General features: G+C 50.8%; 1 protein-coding gene across 1 annotated transcript; it reads right to left on the bottom strand.

The window, feature by feature from the left end:
- Positions 1-2,635: 2,635 nt before the first annotated feature.
- LOC119444589 (zinc finger protein sens) lies at positions 2,636-10,810 on the bottom strand. The gene is made up of 4 exons (XM_037708964.1): positions 10,729-10,810; positions 9,437-9,738; positions 4,125-4,305; positions 2,636-2,913 (listed from the first exon to the last, which is right to left on the bottom strand). The coding sequence occupies exons 1-4, from the start codon at positions 10,808-10,810 to the stop codon at positions 2,636-2,638; spliced, it is 843 nt and encodes a 280-aa protein (XP_037564892.1).
- Between the last annotated feature and the right edge of the window lie 6,392 nt (positions 10,811-17,202).

The following is a 17,202-nucleotide window of genomic DNA, read 5'->3' as shown; positions in this document are numbered from 1 at the left end:
ATACTGCGGGACTTTGGTGAAAAATTACGATACAAGCACCGCTGGGCAGTTCCAAAACGTAGGCGTGAGCTATCGCTCCTTCGTACTTATGTTGGCGGTCTTAGACTAGTGTATTTTTAGGTGGCAGGCAGTTCATGCCCTAACGTACGTGTTTGTGTCGCGTCAAATAGTCATATAACGTTTTTCACGCTCAAACGTTTGTCGAGCGCAAATAAACGTTCGTTAACTTAGAAGTAGGTTTTAATAAGTGGTAAGTCAACCTAATAAGTGGCTGTTTGTAACGCTTCTCATAACAAACGGTGCAGTCGATCGCTGCGTCCGCTGTTTTGTCTGCAGTGGTGCCCGTTTCCCCGTTTTGCGAGCAGCGGTGCTCGCAGTCTTCCGTTTTTTTTTCTTGAGAGACGCATGTCGTGTATAACTGCAGAGAGAAAGCACTGATTTAAGTATCTGAAAAGTGCACAAATTATTTTGACGTTACCTCTCCTCCCTCTTTCGTGCAGCCTCAGTTGCCTTTTCGTTGTACGGGAATAAAGACTGCACATAATGTGCTGAGGATCCTTGCTGGATGCACCTGTGTGTATATAACTGATTGTTAAAAAGGGGGCATTTGTACTGGAACGTTAGTACACGAAGTTATTTGCCAAAACACTTGCCTGTGACGAAATGATCTTCACGTATTCTGGCTCCTACGTTCGGTACCGACAGCTTGCCGTTCACGGTCGCTCGTTTGACGGCAACATGCCCATTTACGTTTGTGCGCTTCATTCCATGGAAAACGAAACATTTTTTTTCCTTTCACGGAAGAGTTCGCGCACTCTAATGCCGAGCAGCAAACCATAATCACGTTGCTGAAGCGTCTTTTCTTCGCGAACAGCGGGAAATCGCACTGCAGAAACTGCTGACATGGCTGAACGAAGCAACAGAAGCGCTAACCCTCGAACCGGAAGTCGCTAGCTGACGACATCGTCATTTTGCTATCCACCTATTCCTAGAGGAGAGAAAGGGGGAAGGGAAGGAGAACGAGGGGGAGGGGACGCGCATGCGCTGTGGGGGTGTGGGACGCGGGACAACCGACATAGCCGCTGGCAAGAAATGCTTCGCATTTAAAAGCTTGTAACGAGCGCGCATGCCGTACACCATGTACCGCACCACGGACGAAGGACGACCTGGGAGTATTGTTGCCGTCTTCAGTGGATTCATGCTTACGTGCCATCATAGACTGAAACCGCTATGCTTCAGCATCTGTACGATAAACGCTTCGCAGGTCAGTGACAGTTGTGCAGTGTTCCTGCTTTTTACAGATGACGATGCATTTGTGGCACACAAAACAGCCATGCGGAAGGACGGCAAAAAATCGGCTGCTGTGGGTAATTAAGGGAAGAACCCTGCTTACCAAAGGCATCTTATCTGTGCGCCCGAGGGGCACAGGGAAGTGAAGGTTGGCGGATTCGGTGCGAGAGTGAACAGGGCTGCGCGCACATCAAACGGCTCATGGTCGCACGTAGCGGGCCCGGTCAATGCGCTAGCAGCGCGCATGCGCACGCACTGTTCGGCACCGCGTGGCGCCTACCACAGAACTGTTTCCGCGAAGTTTCACTTACCGTGAGAAGAATGCACGTCAAGCCGTAGTCAGGTATCTAAACGTGCTCTCTCCTGCTGGCCTCCTCGTCGGGGCGCAGTGGCTCGTCACATATCCGCGGTGCGCAGTCGCCGAAACGTGTTCAATAATAAAGCAAAACGATTCATCAAGCCACGACCAGCGTACTGTACATGTTTGTTCTCGTAAACTGCAGATGGGCTAGACATAGGTCGAAGTGTCGGGATGTACGTAAAGTGTGCTGCCGGTCATCGCCTGTGCATGTGTGCAGTGCAGTGCATGAGAAGACGCAGATTTATTTTCACAAAAGCTGGCAAAAGTAGCGGGGAACCAGCTGCACAGTCTAATTTGGGGAGTTAATTATGAACTCCTTTGCAACGCTAGAGCACAAAACTCGGACATCATAGCTTTGGCAATGGTATCGCGATGGTAGACACCGCGATTGGATCCGCTGATCGTATATCGCTATACGACGCGCGCGCTACCGTGCAACCCGGCGGGGTTGCACGTGGTTGCACGCAGCAGGCGAAAAATGTAATCAAGAGAGGAGAATCGGCCCGGGCAAGGTGGCGAAGTGTAAAGCCAACTTCCGGCGTCACGGAGGTTTCATAAGAGACGTCAGGGCCTCTCCTCAGTTTTTTTTTCTCCTTCCTCAACGGATATCTCTCAGCCTGGAGCCAATGGTTAGACTATAGGGGACGAGTCTTCGTCAGCACGAAGACGAGACCCCTTGCCTAAACATTGGCTCCAACATAGAGAGATATCCCTTGGTTCAACCATTCACTTCAAACCTCCATCTTCCCGTGACCCACTGGCTGCTTTTCTGGACATCGTCAAATTTCGCCATATTGTCAGTTTTGATTGGACAACGGGGCGGCTACGGCTCCTCTGATTGGCTCAAAACGCCAGCACGGTGGAATGCGACAACACGGCGGAATGTGACAAAATGTCCCGAATAGCGCCGTATGTCTTGTTACGTTGACTTGGAAGCTTTTGACAAAGGTATAGGGTGCACAGGCGATATAGCGTGGCGCTCGACTACGGCATGCAGGCGCTGGCGGCCGCCGGCGATGCGCTGACCGGGACGGTGCGATCAACCGGCGGCGTAACGGCTGGCGGTGATTGGCCGCGCATGGCAGCCGGTGCGCTGTGCTGGGAGTCCGTGTGCCGGCGCAGGTCCACTTTCCTCTGGAAGGCGCGGCCGCAGATGCGGCACGCGAACGGCTTGAATCCGCTGTGCTTGCGCGTGTGCGTGATCAGGTTGGACGACTGGCTGAACGCTTTGCCGCACACCACGCACTTGTGCGGCTTCTCGCCTGCGAGGCGGCAGAGACACGCGCGCGCAACAAACTTTGTGTAAGACAGTTGCTTTCGTAACCGAGGGAGCTTGCACAATAAGATCTGGGCGGCGACAATGTAACGATTCTATTCCAAAGCTATATTCCTTATCGCTCTTCATCTGGGCTAGCATTCACAGAAAAGCTCTGACGCTAGAATTGTTCTTAAGAGCAAATTCTAGCCAATCCCGATGATGGACATATTATTACCTGAGGCGGCCGGCGAATGGCAACGATCACATGCGAACGAAAAGCTTTGTGAATTCGGCTGCAGCTTTCCCGAGCGGCGCGAGGCTCGCTACGCCATCACCGGGATCGGCCGGCCGCGAACGGTAGGTGATAAGTAAGGAATATGATCGATCGAAAGGAATCATTACATTATACCGGCCCTGCAAGCTTTGCTCCAGAATTTCTGAACACTGTCAAAGTCTGCCATATTTGCTATCCAGGGGCCTGATTCCCAAAGCATTTCGTTCGTGAGCGTTGCTTGCCATTGGCCTCCGCTAATGATAAGTGCAACACCAAGATTGGTGTTGCACTTATCATTAGCGGACCTGCTTCTACGAACAGCTTTAGCGTACGAACGTTTTTGTGAATTCGGCCCCTGTATTGCTGTTAATGGCTTCGTGTCTTGGTGAATGACCATCGGCACAAAACCGCGAAACTTCTAAATGGAATTGTAGCGAAGACAGCGGTCAAAGTTGTGTGTCCGAAACAATGGCACAATCACTGCGAAAAATTCACGAGAGGTGTTCAAGGCAAATCATCGACGATGACAACTGAGCGAGAATCTTGATATTCTCCGGCCGGATTACGAATAAGTACAGCCTACAGGTATATATACATCACAAGGTTCTGACTGTGGCTTCCGCGAACCATGACTGTTTGTTGCACGCTCGATTACTACGTGGCAAATGCGGCCGTGGCAAAGGGTAGTGCGAAAATACGCTACACAAAGCAATTTAAGAGACCGCGGCCGACATGACAGAAATTGAAGAAAGCCTTCACTCGCTAATTCTCGCTCAGAGAAATTGCTGTTGAAGAATGGGACCCGAGGCACTTTGAAGACCACAGCGCACTGAGAACAGGCATTTGTAGCGTTTTTTGAACGGGCCCAAATTGTTTGTTACGTACATTGCGCATTCGTTCCACAACTGCATGCATGCGCGAGAGCATGGCGCACCACCCACCGGTGTGTATGTAGGTGTGCTTCTTCATGTCGGACTTCTGGTGGAAGCGCTTGCCGCAGAAGTGGCACGGGTAGGGCCTGGTGTCCGAGTGGATGAGCAGGTGCGTCGAGAGCGTCGAGGAGCGCTTGAAGCGCTTGCCGCACTGGCCGCACGAGAAGCAGCGCTCGGCCGTCGCCTTGGCCTGCGCGAGACGAGGCCACATGTACAGCTGTAACGTTGTCTGCGCTCTTGACAAAGCGTTGCTCGGGCGAATATTTCGCGAATGAAGGGCCCGTTTTCTCAAAGAAAATTATTACTCTATAGTCGGGTACAACTAAAGAAGGCAGGAGAGGCCCCGCCCAGATAACAGAAGCGTGGCAGCCGATTGTATCCGGGTCTAAAGAAATAGAGGTGGAATGTTCGTAATGTATGATAGTTCAAAAATTACAAGTGCTTCCTAGCTGGGTGATAGCATTTGCTCGGACTGGTATGTGAATTAAATTGGGTGCAATAGAAATGACATTGCTTCTGACATGTGCTTCCGCAACGCGATTTTTAAATCGAAGCTTTCTTTACCTACCGTCCCGGGTTGTTGCAGATTTTTTATTTATAATAAACAAGTACGACCTGCCGTCTTGGTGGAGACGATCTGTGGAGCAATTGGAGAAGGGGAACTAGGCACAGTTAAGATTCGCGAATACCGCGAAGTGGCACCGCAAAGTCCGCGAATACACGCAAAGTGCCTCGAAGCGGCCAGTCGCGCGGCAATTTTGCCTGTATTCGGGGGCATCTTTCACGCTCGGAAAAAACACTTTTGTGTAGCCCGTATTGAGCAGAAAAAACTTGTATCGGGAGTTTATCATGCTGCTCTACAATTTTCTCATTGACACTTTTCATATAATTGTAATATTTGAGAAGTTGATTAATTAATTAAGACTAATTATGTAATTAGTCTGACTGCAAAAATAATCTGAGTATCACCAAGCGACGGCAAACAACATTACCTTGGTGCTGCCCAGATACGGGGCATTTGGATATTTTTAAATATTGGTGCATGATAGTTGGGGCACCCGGTATAGCAGAAGAAGGCATGTCGCTGGAGCCAACGTTTCAACAAGAATATGAGTCTTCGTCAGGGTCAGATATAATTCAGACCACTTAGTTAAACAGTGCATGGTATTCAACGGCTTCTTTGATCTTCCTAAATTTATTTCGGCTAGCAATTCGTATGTAGTAGGTGCTTTTGTGTATGGGCCCATTGTTGGCCAATCCGCCAGAATTTGTATGTGCCATTTTGGCAAAAATGGTACAGAATCCTTAAGAGTATTTACTTACTATGGGTTTTACTTCTCTGCGCATACACCTGTCATGACCATTCGTGCCTCTACAAACATTATAGAACACTTGAGTCCCCGTGACATCGCTGTGTCAACGTAACACGATATTAATTGCATGCATTGCATTTGCTAATGTAGCATTCAGTGCTTCATTAAAGCAGTAAATACATAAATGTATCGTGAGGCAAAACTTTTACTATGTTCTGCCTTCGGCCGTTGTGGAACTCCACACTGTTTTTTAAAGAAAATGACATCGCATTGTACAGGGAAATGATCTTGCTCATACAAAAGTAAAAATGACCCTCTATGGCGGCATGTTTGTCCCCATGCCATTCTAAAGGGTGGACCGCAATTCTTTCATCACCGCGGCTATGCGGACTGTGACAGGCACAAGAAAATTGTCACAAATGTCAAGTTATAAACTCGATCTCTTTACGCGAGAATATTTGCATCGCATGCGATGCGTGGAGAAAGTGAGCACATTGTTCCTGGTCGCCAGTATGACTGCGTAATGCAGACCTCTTCAAGCCGTTGAACAAAAATTAATGTTACTGGGGCCTTGGCCAAACATAATATCAACAAAATGAGTCATCAAAGCTCTCTCAAACATTTTAGTTAACGCCGGCTTAGATTCAAAGCTGTGAATGGGACATTCGGTCACGAACGCGTATACGGTCGCATCCTACTGGCTATCCTCATCATTACCCAAATATTTCTCATCAGTTGGTGCTCGCTGTCTGAGCTGAGCAGCGCGGTCTCCCACTGCTCCGCGTTCGTATACTTGTTGTTTGGCCCCTCCAGTATGTTGGGGCAAGCCCAGATTATGTGTCTGAGGCCTGCCCGCTGATTGCAGTCTTTGCATTTATCTGAGTAGAGCTCTGGATAACAATGATTGTAGGCGATCGGGATTGGGAAGGTGTTTGTTTGTAGTTGGCGCCATGCTGTCGCCTGCTGTTTATTTAATGAGGAGTGTGGTGGAGGGTAATGCTGCCTCCCTAATCTGTAGTGTTTGGTGATTTCATTGTAAGTGACCATGCGGTCTCTTCGCACTCGGGCCCCACGTTGTTCCTGCTCCTGGTCGGCTCGCTAACTCTCGAGCTAGAATGTGGGCGGTTTCGTTGCCCGGGAGGGAGGAGTGGGCGGGCGTCCATATGACATGAACGTCACGCTCCCCGCGAAAGTTACTTATGATCCTTAGCGCCTCTTTGGAGACCCTTCCCTTAGCGAAGTTATGAAGCGCACTTTTAGAATCACTGATTATTACGCTGGCCGTTGTGGAGGCGAGCGCCAGCGCTATGGCCGCTTCTTCCGCGATTTCTGATTTTCTTGTTTTAATGGTGCCGCTGGCAAGCGAGTGGCCCGCTTGATTTGAGGCCACCACTGCCATGTGTCGACCGTCTGCATATTGCGCCGCGTCTACATAGACCACGTTCGCATCGTTTTGAAATTTCTTACGCAGTGCTTTCGCTCTTGCATTCCTCCGCTCTCGGTGATGTTCGGGGTGAAAGTCATCAGGCAAGCCGAAGATGCCGCTAGGACCCAAGGGCTCCTGGCCGTCATCTAAGGGAGGGGAGATAAACATCCCCTTACACTTGCCGTTTTCAGTGAAAGTTGTTTCTCTCTCTCTTCATAAAGAAGAGTAGCAGGCTACGGGACTGTATGCGTTTCCTCAATAAATTCTGCTCTCTCTCTCTAAAGCTTCGCTTCCAATAGACTGCAGCATTGGTAATGTATCTACATAATTCTTTTGCACCTACTAACTGCGTGCGGCCTATAGAACAACACGCGTAATCTATCCGTGCAGCTTAGCAGCAGCGTCCAGCTTTTGTACAAAATAAATTTAAGCTGTTTTCCTGTAATTATTCTTCGGTTATGCAAATTAACGTGAACCATTTAGAAACCGGTTTGAATAGCTATATTTTCGCCCCGGGGTTGGAACGGAACTGAATAGTTTTCGCTGAACCGGAACTAAAATCATAAGCAAAAACGTTTCGGTTCGACACTCTGGCAGGAACATTAAGCAAGTGAGTTGTACACAAATCTGCAAGGTGGAGGAACTTTCCCTTTGAAGAAACGTAATTATACCTGGCGAATTTCTGGAGTAGTCATTTGCATACCCGGCACGAATCTGCACGACAGGAAACGCGTGAATGTATCACGTGTGGACAGATGCTATAGAGGCATTCGGCGAAGCGGCGCGTGTATCACGTTTCTTCTTCTACTTCACTCCGCGTTTTAGTAACGTGTTCCGATAGGTCCGAATGTTGCTTAAGGACATTTGCATAGCATGAGGACCTATACCAGTATGAGCCGTGAAAAATGAAATTCACAAAAGATCGTGTTTCCTGCAATGCTACTGAAGATAAGCGTGGACTCACGCACTTTGCAATCCATATCTCTCTGAGATATGTAGGCACTGCAGCGCAATGTCTTTGTCACGACAGCTGTAAACATTGAACAAGGGGTGTGGCGTGCACTGGACAGGAAACGAAGCGGGGCGGTGCTTGTCGGCGGGGTCGTAAAATGAATGAGCTGCCGCTACGAATTGAGGAGCAAGAGTGCGGTACTGTGTGACCTTATCTCCCGTCGACGAATCCTCGCCAGGTTTGGACATTGTATACAAACAAGCGCGATGCGCCGACCACCCGATTGCGACCGTTGTTTGTGAACTAGTATATTACACCGATGACCTGCCGTAAACACAGCCGGGAGCCGCACGGGCAGCCCGCCCGCCCTTATTCGCGGAGGAGCCCCTCTCCCTGCCTGCAGAGACGACGTCACTGAGTCGTCGCCTCCGCGTCAAGTGCGTACCGCCTGCAGAGCACAACGGCCACGTGAACTCGGGGATTGCCGTGAAACGAAGAGTGTGCGAAACTGCCCCCTAAATTGCTTCGCCAAACAAGGGAGAGCGCGCGTCACTTTTCTCCGGCCGCGGCTGCGCACTACACGGCCCAGGGACACGAGAACACTGATGGCTTAGTGCGCTGTGTCCGAGTTCGCGTTGAAGCGTCAGGCAGCACGAAGGGGAATTACTTCGCCGCTCTTCATCACGCCGGCGTTGTGACAGCGAGTGTTCGCGGTCATCTAGTGCGATCTATTCATGTTTGCCCGTACGGCGCGCGGCACCATGAATGTTAACTTAATTAGTAAGCAAATGTTTACTGCAATTTATACGGCCGATAAAACTACGAATCTTACTTTGTACAGCTGTCTAATAATTTGCTATTACAATCAATGCTTCGGCTTTCCAGCGAAAATGCGAATTTTTAATAAATAAACGTTTTAACAACTTCTTCGTCGTCACCAAGACACCCGCGTTGTGTCCTCGCTACTTTTTGGATTTTTTGTCCTTCGTTTCCGTAGTGCGCCGATCGCCATCATCGCCAAGTCAGCCAATCATTAGTGTGGATCCTCTGAAACACGACCTATCGAGAGTGCTGATGTCGTAACGCGCGGGCTCATTTTCACTGCCCCCCTCCCCCCTCTAAGCCTCTTTTTTTTTTTGTTCCACGTTTTGCGCCACAGCTTTGAAACGAGGAAAAAATAACTGTGGAAAATGTAGCGAGCCGGAAACTTGAATATTATGTTTTCGAATGTGGTGCACTAGTTGACATGACCTTACGCCAGTATGCAAGCAATGATAATCGTAGGCAATTAACTTGGAATAATCCCCTTATGAATGATAACAGAAAATGGCACTAGCGTGCACAAGGTGACTGCTAATAAACTGCCGGTCCCATCGTCGTATCTCGTAGCCCTCCCTCCTCGTTTTTTTTTATTACACAGCGCGGCCTGCGTTAGCTGGGACACACCGCATGTATGGTTTCGTGGCTACGGAACTAGCTGCGCGACAATCTGCCCATCGTGTCGAATAGAAAACAGCAGGCGTTTGTAAACGCGACGCCACATTTGCGAACGACACAGTCAAGTCGCCTCGCTACGGGATAGGTGCTCTATGCAGAGGTCCGCCATTTCGGGGTTGATATACCCTCCTACCTGTGCCGGCTGCGTTGGCAGGCTGGCGGCGGCAGCGGTAGACGGCAACGCCGCCGCGGTCAGGGGCTGGCAGACGCCCCACGAAAGCAACTGCAGCGACAGGCATCCGCCGCAGCACGCTGCCGCCGCCGCTGCCGCGAGGGGCACTCCGTGTGGCTGCGGGCCGACAGAGAGCGGCGATGGCTGGTGGATCCCGTAGCAGGGCGTCGGGGGCAGCAGCAGCAGCTGCTCGGCCACGCCCAGGGACGGGTAGCGTGGCATGGGCTCGGGGTCTGCCTCGTCCTCACCACTCACGCCGACCTCTGCGATCACGTGCGCCGATTATTAGAAGCGGCAGGCACAAGGCGAGAAAGGACAATGGGGAAGAAGCGGACATCAGAAGCGTTCCTTGGGAGTTAATAATACTAACTCGCCCAAGACTGCGACTTGGGCGAGTTAGTATCACTTCATTGTGGGAGCGAACACGAACATCACAGCTTTGAAGGGGGTAAAAAAAAACAACAACAACAAAATATGGGGATCCCACGCGCGCTCTGGGAACTGCAATTCAAGGGAAGCTTCCTTTGGTATTTACGTGGAATACGGTTCTTGTTTAGTGACCATACGCAAGTAAGTATACAGCACGCGACGACGTTGGACACCTTCTTATCGGAAGATGCCTCGCTCAACATAAAAATTGTGGCGCTCCAACAACGTCCGGCAGAAAACAGTCATTACACGCACACGCACGCACGCACACTGGCCGTATTTGTTCTTGAGCTTAGTCGTGAGCTTAGTGAATTACGAGACGCAGGTTGCCGCATACGGCCCACATTGCTCGAGTGCAGCGCGGAGCGTCCTCGCGGTCTCAGGGTCGCAGCAGAAATACAACGAAGGGAACCCCTGTTGTGGCCTGGTACACGGGCCTGACGCCTCGTTTCGCATATGCTATTTACGGTAAGCTCGCCTTGGAAAATCTTGTTCGGTGAAGGCTCATCGGCCCGTGCTAACACCGTATGAAAGCACATAGTGGGCCTACATGAGATCACGGGCTATCACGCACACCTGGTTCCTCGTATGGAAAATTCAAGACAGTAAGAGCTGCATGCAGAATAGCAGGGCCCGCTTTCGCAAAAAAAAAAGTTCTTACGCTATAGTTATTCGCCACAGCACATTCCAGCCACTCCTGATGCTGGACAAACAATTACCGAAGGCGGCCGCCAGCGATGGACAAACTCCACTTACAAATGGTGGATTCGGTTTCAGTTCTGTACGAGAACTGCAGAGAAGAACACGATGCGGGGAGGACTCACCTTTGAGAGATATCTGGTCTGTGGCCGAGGGGTGCGTGTCTCGTAGGATTGCCTCGATGGAGAAACCGAAGGCCGGCTTCATCGTGGATGTACCTGAAGAGTGAAATGAAAAAAGAAAGAAATATGGCAGAACTCATCTGACGATGGCCGTCGATGGTAATCCGATTGGCATTTGAGCAATATAGCGACACACCGTATTTATGAAGTGTCAAGTTTATTTATCCTCTGTAGTTCTCATTCTGAGAATTCCGTTGCTTTGGCTATGTTTGACTTAATCCGGTGTCCTCCCACGTTGCTATGGCACTCGCTTGCCAACGTCGCCCATGAGCACGGCGACGACGGTATGACGCCGGCGCACGGATGACTATGGAATGACGAAGGAATGATGTTTATGAAACGGCAAAGGTGGTAGGACCACAACGGCAGGACGACGATGAGATGACCATGATGGCGATGGTATCACGATGACAGCGTGATGACGCAGACAGTATGTGGAGATGGGTTTGCACAAGGCTTACCCTACGAGCGACGGTCAGGAAAGGGCACGACGATCCTCCACTCCGCAACGCACAAAGGCGCTACGGCAGGGTTCGTCGACTCTCCGACACGGCGCAGAGAAGGCTCCGGAGTCAGATCGCCAACAAACACGGGTTTATTCACCCAAGGTACAGCTCAGTGCTACAGTCACGGCGCTTACGGGCCAAGGCTCGCCGCAAGACCGATCGAGTACGCGCGCCCGCTGCGCTAGGGCTAACCGGGTAGCGGTCCGCCAAGCGCGATAACGAGGAGTCGCGAGAACAAAGTTCTCATGTAACCACCTCGTTGCGAGCCTGTGAGCCTCTCTCGCGGCGAGGAAGCGCTCAGCGGACGAGAGCTCGGGTGGAGAGGGTGCCCGGGGGCCGCCGCGCGGGAGGCCAATCAGGGCGCGTCCCGGTGACGTGTCTCGCGGGGCAAGTCCAATCCCGGGGGGGGGGAGAAGCGCGGTTTGCGCGGGAAAGTAAGTCCGGCGCGCTCGCCATGTCCGCCATGTTGCCGTTACGGCGGCGGTTCCCGGGGATCGAGCTAAGCGCCACGCGCGAGCTGGGGGACGAGGCGCGGGAAGGCACCTCGATCCCCACAAGTAGGACAATTCGATGACGACGATTGCGTGAGGACGACGGTATGACGACAACGGGATGTCGAAGCTTGAATGACGGCATGGCGATGTCTGTACGCCAACGGATACATGATAGCGGCTGTCTGACATTGACACAACGACGACGATGACATGACGATGGCATGGAAACAATGGGATGACGACAATGGCGCAGATGACGACTGTATCACGAAGCGTGTATGACAACGATGGCGTGTCGACGACGGCATCGCGAGAGGCGACTGACGAAGCTGGCACGACGATGGTGCAACGACGGCATATCCATCACGAGAACATACGTATTGGCCCAAGCTATTTGACAACTTGGCCGACTAGGCTGGCGTAGAAGGTGTGGCGACGGGGGCATAACGAGAGTCAGACAACAAAGCTGGGATGGCCACGATGTAACAAACATGATGGCATCACGACCACGAGCACATGCCAAGTGGCCCAAACCGGGAGACAACTTGGGCGACTGGACCGGCGTAAGAGGCCAGATAGATAGATAGATAAATGGATAGATAGATAGATAGATAGATAAGTAGATAGATTGATAGATAGATAGATAGATAGATAGGCTAAAATGCCTCAAGTAGGCAAATAATTATAATAGCATTGAAAAATTCAGAGCCCTTCCACTACTGTGAAAATGGAAGCCAGCGAAGCTGTGACTATGGTGGGTCTGCGGTAGTGAATATTGCCCCCGAGACCAGAATGGGCGCACCGTCGTTGTGCATCACCCAACGGAACATGTCTATCACGAACATCTCTACTATGAACAAATCTGGCCGTCGCACCGGGCAGCGCCTCCTATTTTTTTTAATGCCAGAGCAATCGTTTGCTCCGCAATGGGAGCCTTTGGTGCGTCTTAGTTCAGGGAGTTCCCGCGATATGACGCTACCCACAGGGTATACCCTGTGGGTAGCGACTTCAGTCGTATACGACTGAAGTCGCTGGAACCTGGAAAGCACCGCAGCCCTTTTCTCTTCGCCGCCGCGGTCGGATTTTGCATTTTGTGTAATTTAGGCCATGTGTAACTTTCGTAGACTTAAAACAAAACAAAAGGAAAAGGCCGGGTGCTGCGCTTTTGGGTGTAGCAACCGGCGGCAGTCCGGGAAAGCGCTTTTCGCGATACCAAGCGGAAAGCGTCGCGCTAGCGACGATACCAAGCGGAAGCAAGCGTCGCGCTACCTGCAGCTGTGCCGGATAAAGAGCGACAAGTTCACTCCCACCAGGTGGATTTTATGATATCGCATAGCTGAGAAGCTTCGCGGTATCGTCGAATAGCCTAACTGCCATGATGTGATCAAAAAGTTTCTTCACGAGTTTTTTAATTTGCGGACTGCGGTTTGCATGTCTTGTGCAAGAAAAAGCGAGGAGATGCTCAGAAATATGCAGAACCGAGCCAAATGTGGCTCGAAGAGAGTCAGAATGCGGGCGACTGTGTCAAAAAAGTTGTCGCAGTTACACCTGAAAGGCGAAGCATCAATTGCGATAGCAAATTTGTAGAGAGCTAAGCGGCGTAATGATAGTAGCTTTATCAGCTGTATAAACTTGGACATGCAGCAGCACTGGCAACACGCAGAACTGTTGTCGACGCCGTTGGCGTTTTGCCCGCGTTCGCACAAAATGCGTGCGGCGCTGGTGACTGTTGCCGGAGCCTCTGATATAAATAGGCACTTGGTGCCGCAGCTAAACGTCGCCTCACTTCCCCCCCCCCCCCCCCCCACGGTTTCTCGCGCGTCGGAAGAAGGCGCGTTTGCTCTACATATATGGTGATTGTAAAGGAGGAAAGAGACGCCTACATCTGCAACCCTTAAGGGAGCACGGCGCAGAACGCGCGTTTGTTCTCCGCCGTGGGCTCACTCCCCCTGAAAGCGCGCGAGGGATACAGCGTTCGGCGGCGCGCGGCGATGATTTCATCTCCATTGAGGTCATACGGAACCTCACGGCGACGGCGACGACGACGGCGACGCCGACGGCAGAAATCTGCTTTGGACTGTCCATATAATTGCAATCGCAAAAAATAACATAATGTAGTGAGAAAACCACTGCAATACAGATCTTTTCACATGTTAATGTTGAATAATAACATACATTTTCTCGCGTGCTGTTGTTAATTACTGCTCAAAACAACGCGATAGTGGCCCGGATAACTCTGTTTTAGCAACCCTTTCCTTGTACTGCGGTCAGGGACCGTTTATCTTCGTCGAAGCCGATCTGTATCAATCATTTCGACCAGGTAAATCAGGAGCAACGTTATGAAGCGATTAGAACAACGCTTAAAAACGATGTGTGGCAGCGCTTGATACATCATCATCATCATCACCATCATCATCATCATCATCATCAGCCTATATTTATGTCCACTGCAGGACAAAGGCCTCTCCATGCAATCTCCAATAACCCTTGTCTTGAGCTAGCTGATTCTAACTTACGCCTGCAAACTTCCTAATTTCATCATCCAACGGCACGAGCGCAAATGGAGGGGCGCCAACTAGCCAGCTGCGGAAGGAGACGACGACGCTCGAGCCAATACTGATGATGATAGTTTTTAACAGCCGAGCTGTTTAAGCTTTTCGTTTCCCCGCATAGCGTTCGCAAAAACTCGCCTAGCGAAGACGTCTCTGCGCGTTGCCTAGCAACAACCTGCCACAGCTGCGCCTCGCTTCTCCTAGCTCCTGCAACTCTCCTCCGCCGCCGCGCCAGCGATGACGTCACTGCGCGTTGCATAGCGCAGCTTTCCACACCGACACCGCGTTCCAATGTCCACACCGCTTTCCAGCATGCACGCTCCGTCAATGCGGTCGCCTAGCAATCCCCTACCCAGCTTCGCCCAGTCATGTCATTGCTTCGCGCCGCAATTATTACTTTGCTTAGTCATGACAACACTTTGTGAAGCTTGGCTATGACGTCACACTGATTTAAAGAGCATGTCGCCGCGACGGCGACACACACAACTCTCGTAGATTTCGCACTGAGTAAATGTAACATGGGACCCCGAAGAAGTACAAGACTCGCGAAGAAGAAGCCGCTCAGCTGGAAGCTCGTCGTTCCGCCAGCCGAGAACGAATGCGGCGATTGCGTGCTAATCCGGAGTATCGCATCGAAGCCGCTGCTGCTAAACAGCGACGAAGGTCCGAGGACCCTGTGTTCCGAGCCCGAGAAAGCGAGCGTAGGCGACTGAACGACCAGCAAAACTTAGCCTACCAAAACTTAGCTGAACCTAGCGAAACTGTAAGAAGATAGGAATCACCAGCTCGGCTGTTTCTCCAGCCTTGCAAAACTTAGTGCAAGCTGCGCTATCTTTTTTTCTACGCGCGGACACGATCCTGGGGGAAGGTGCCTTTAACAGCTTCTCTGTAAGGATTAAGGATGTAAGGATTAAGGACATAATCATATGAGCCATGCGTAAACAACACTGGGTGGAGTCCTCGCGTTAATTATCAGCCTGCCGGGACTCCTCGAATACCCCATAAATCACGCTTTTTGGTCTCAGCCCTGCAGCCTTCTCCGTCATTGTCGACGCTGGCGTAGCTGTTTGTGTCCACAGAAACAGCATTTGATTCTTATGTGTATATATCTGGAAGAGTCGCTTCCCCCAATATTGCCGATCCAGGTCTTCTCTCTAAGCCAAATAGGAGTCTCTGTAGTGGCTGCCGCGGCAGTTCGACATAACCGAATCGCAGCGGTTCTGCAGCTGTTAGTGTTAAGCGGATGCATATTGCATTAGGCCAATGGGAAACCAAGCATGCAAATGTTGACATACTTTCCCTTATATCCGGAAATTCGGCTTAACCAAGTTCGTCTTAACGGGAGTCTACTACTAAAGTTGCTCTCATCTGGGTCCGCATTCATGCACAAAAAAAAACTATTCCGCTAGCATCGTTCATCGTTCGTCAAGAAAACTGTTTGGCCAATTTTGCTGTTGGGCATACTATTAGCGAAGGCGACATGTCATTGGCAAAAAGCTTGTGGCGCGTCATTTTCCTTCTTCTGGCGCGGCCCTGGTCAACGACTCTCTGCCACAAGTTCTTCCAAACGAAAAGATTTGTGAATTCAATCCATGGTTTTTTTCGTTAACGCCACGTTAGCCGCTATGTTCTACTGTTCTACTCCTGTGCAGGTTCCTGAGTGCCTCCAAATAACAGTGGTGAATATGCGCCAGCAAAACATGCTAGGCATTAGGTGGCGCACATCCCTGTACATTTGAAGGCTAGCACATCATTCGTGAAAGACGTTGTCCGGGGCGTTCGTAGCAGTAGCCCCGGTTATACTGCACTCAGATACTCAGCTTGAAGTTCTTCCTGCGCTGGCACGTAAGGGGGGATGCGGGGCGGAAAATTACCTTTTGAACCATTACACGCGTATTTACATATGCTTGCAAGGTTTAGTATGCATAGATTTATCTATGTTCTTGTTTTAAGAATATATATTAAATTTCATTGATGCAAATCAAATAGAAAAGAAGTTATGGCTGTCATACGGAGCAATTAGGCATGTTACCTTAGGAAATCTATAATTTCCGTAATTAACAGCGGAGATATTTAAGCCGGCCGTAATTTGTGCCGCGAGCCGCAAAACCTCGCCGAGCTATGACGTCACTACGTTGCCTAGCAACCCCATGCTAGCTGTGCGATAGCTTCGCAAGACTCCGAGCCTAGACACTGCGCGAAGCGCGTCTGCTCCGCTTGCCATAAACGTTCCGTGTAGCAGGTGTGAAGGCGAGGTTGCTAGTGTGCTGGCGGTAGTAGCAGCCATGGGGAGACCGAGGAAGAACCACACTGCCGAGGAAGATGCCGCTGTCCGGGAATCACGCCGCTTGGCCAAACAAGAATACAATCGCTGGCGTCGGGCTGATCCTGCACAGAGAGCCGAGGAAGCCCTTAGCCAAGCGAAGGCGCAGAGTCGAAGATCCCGAATACGCCGATCGAGAAAGGGAGCGGGGCGGATCAGTATGCGAAACATGCGCGAGAACCCAGACTACAGACAAGCCGACGCATCATGACGCTGTGCTCGTAAGTCCATGGCAGGAGCGTACGGCCGTTTCGAGCGGGAATTTCTCCACATACGAGTTTGGACATATGTGGCGCGTCTGTGATCGGCTTTGGTTTCACGTGAACCTCTCGACACTGAACTCGGTGCGTGACTCGGAGAAGCGTAGTATCGGACTCCAAGTGCTGCGCGAAGCGTTTCCCGAAGCTACCGACCATGAGGAAATGCGTGAAACCTAGCAAAAACTTAGTAAAACTACAACAACTACATGATCGTTGCCCCGCTGATTATTATTGAAGACACACTGATTGTTTTTGTCAGATACCTTTTAGGGGGTTTGTAGT

Source organism: Dermacentor silvarum, chromosome 1 (assembly GCF_013339745.2).
Source record: "Dermacentor silvarum isolate Dsil-2018 chromosome 1, BIME_Dsil_1.4, whole genome shotgun sequence".
Classification (NCBI taxonomy): Eukaryota; Metazoa; Arthropoda; class Arachnida; order Ixodida; family Ixodidae; genus Dermacentor; species Dermacentor silvarum.
Note: the sequence above shows the minus strand (reverse complement) of the source record. Positions and strands in the feature narration are given on the sequence as shown.

What these genes read in the sequence shown, in the direction of transcription:
- LOC119444589 (XM_037708964.1), bottom strand. Translation starts at nt 10,810, where the DNA reads ATGAAGCCGGCCTTCGGTTTCTCCATCGAGGCAATCCTACGAGACACG. An exon ending in TGCCAACGCAGCCGGCACAG is followed by an intron (nt 4,306 to 9,436) that starts GTAGGAGGGTAT and finishes CGTCTCGCGCAG; the next exon opens with GCCAAGGCGACGGCCGAGCG. An exon ending in GCACACCTACATACACACCG is followed by an intron (nt 2,914 to 4,124) that starts GTGGGTGGTGCG and finishes GCCGCCTCGCAG; the next exon opens with GCGAGAAGCCGCACAAGTGC.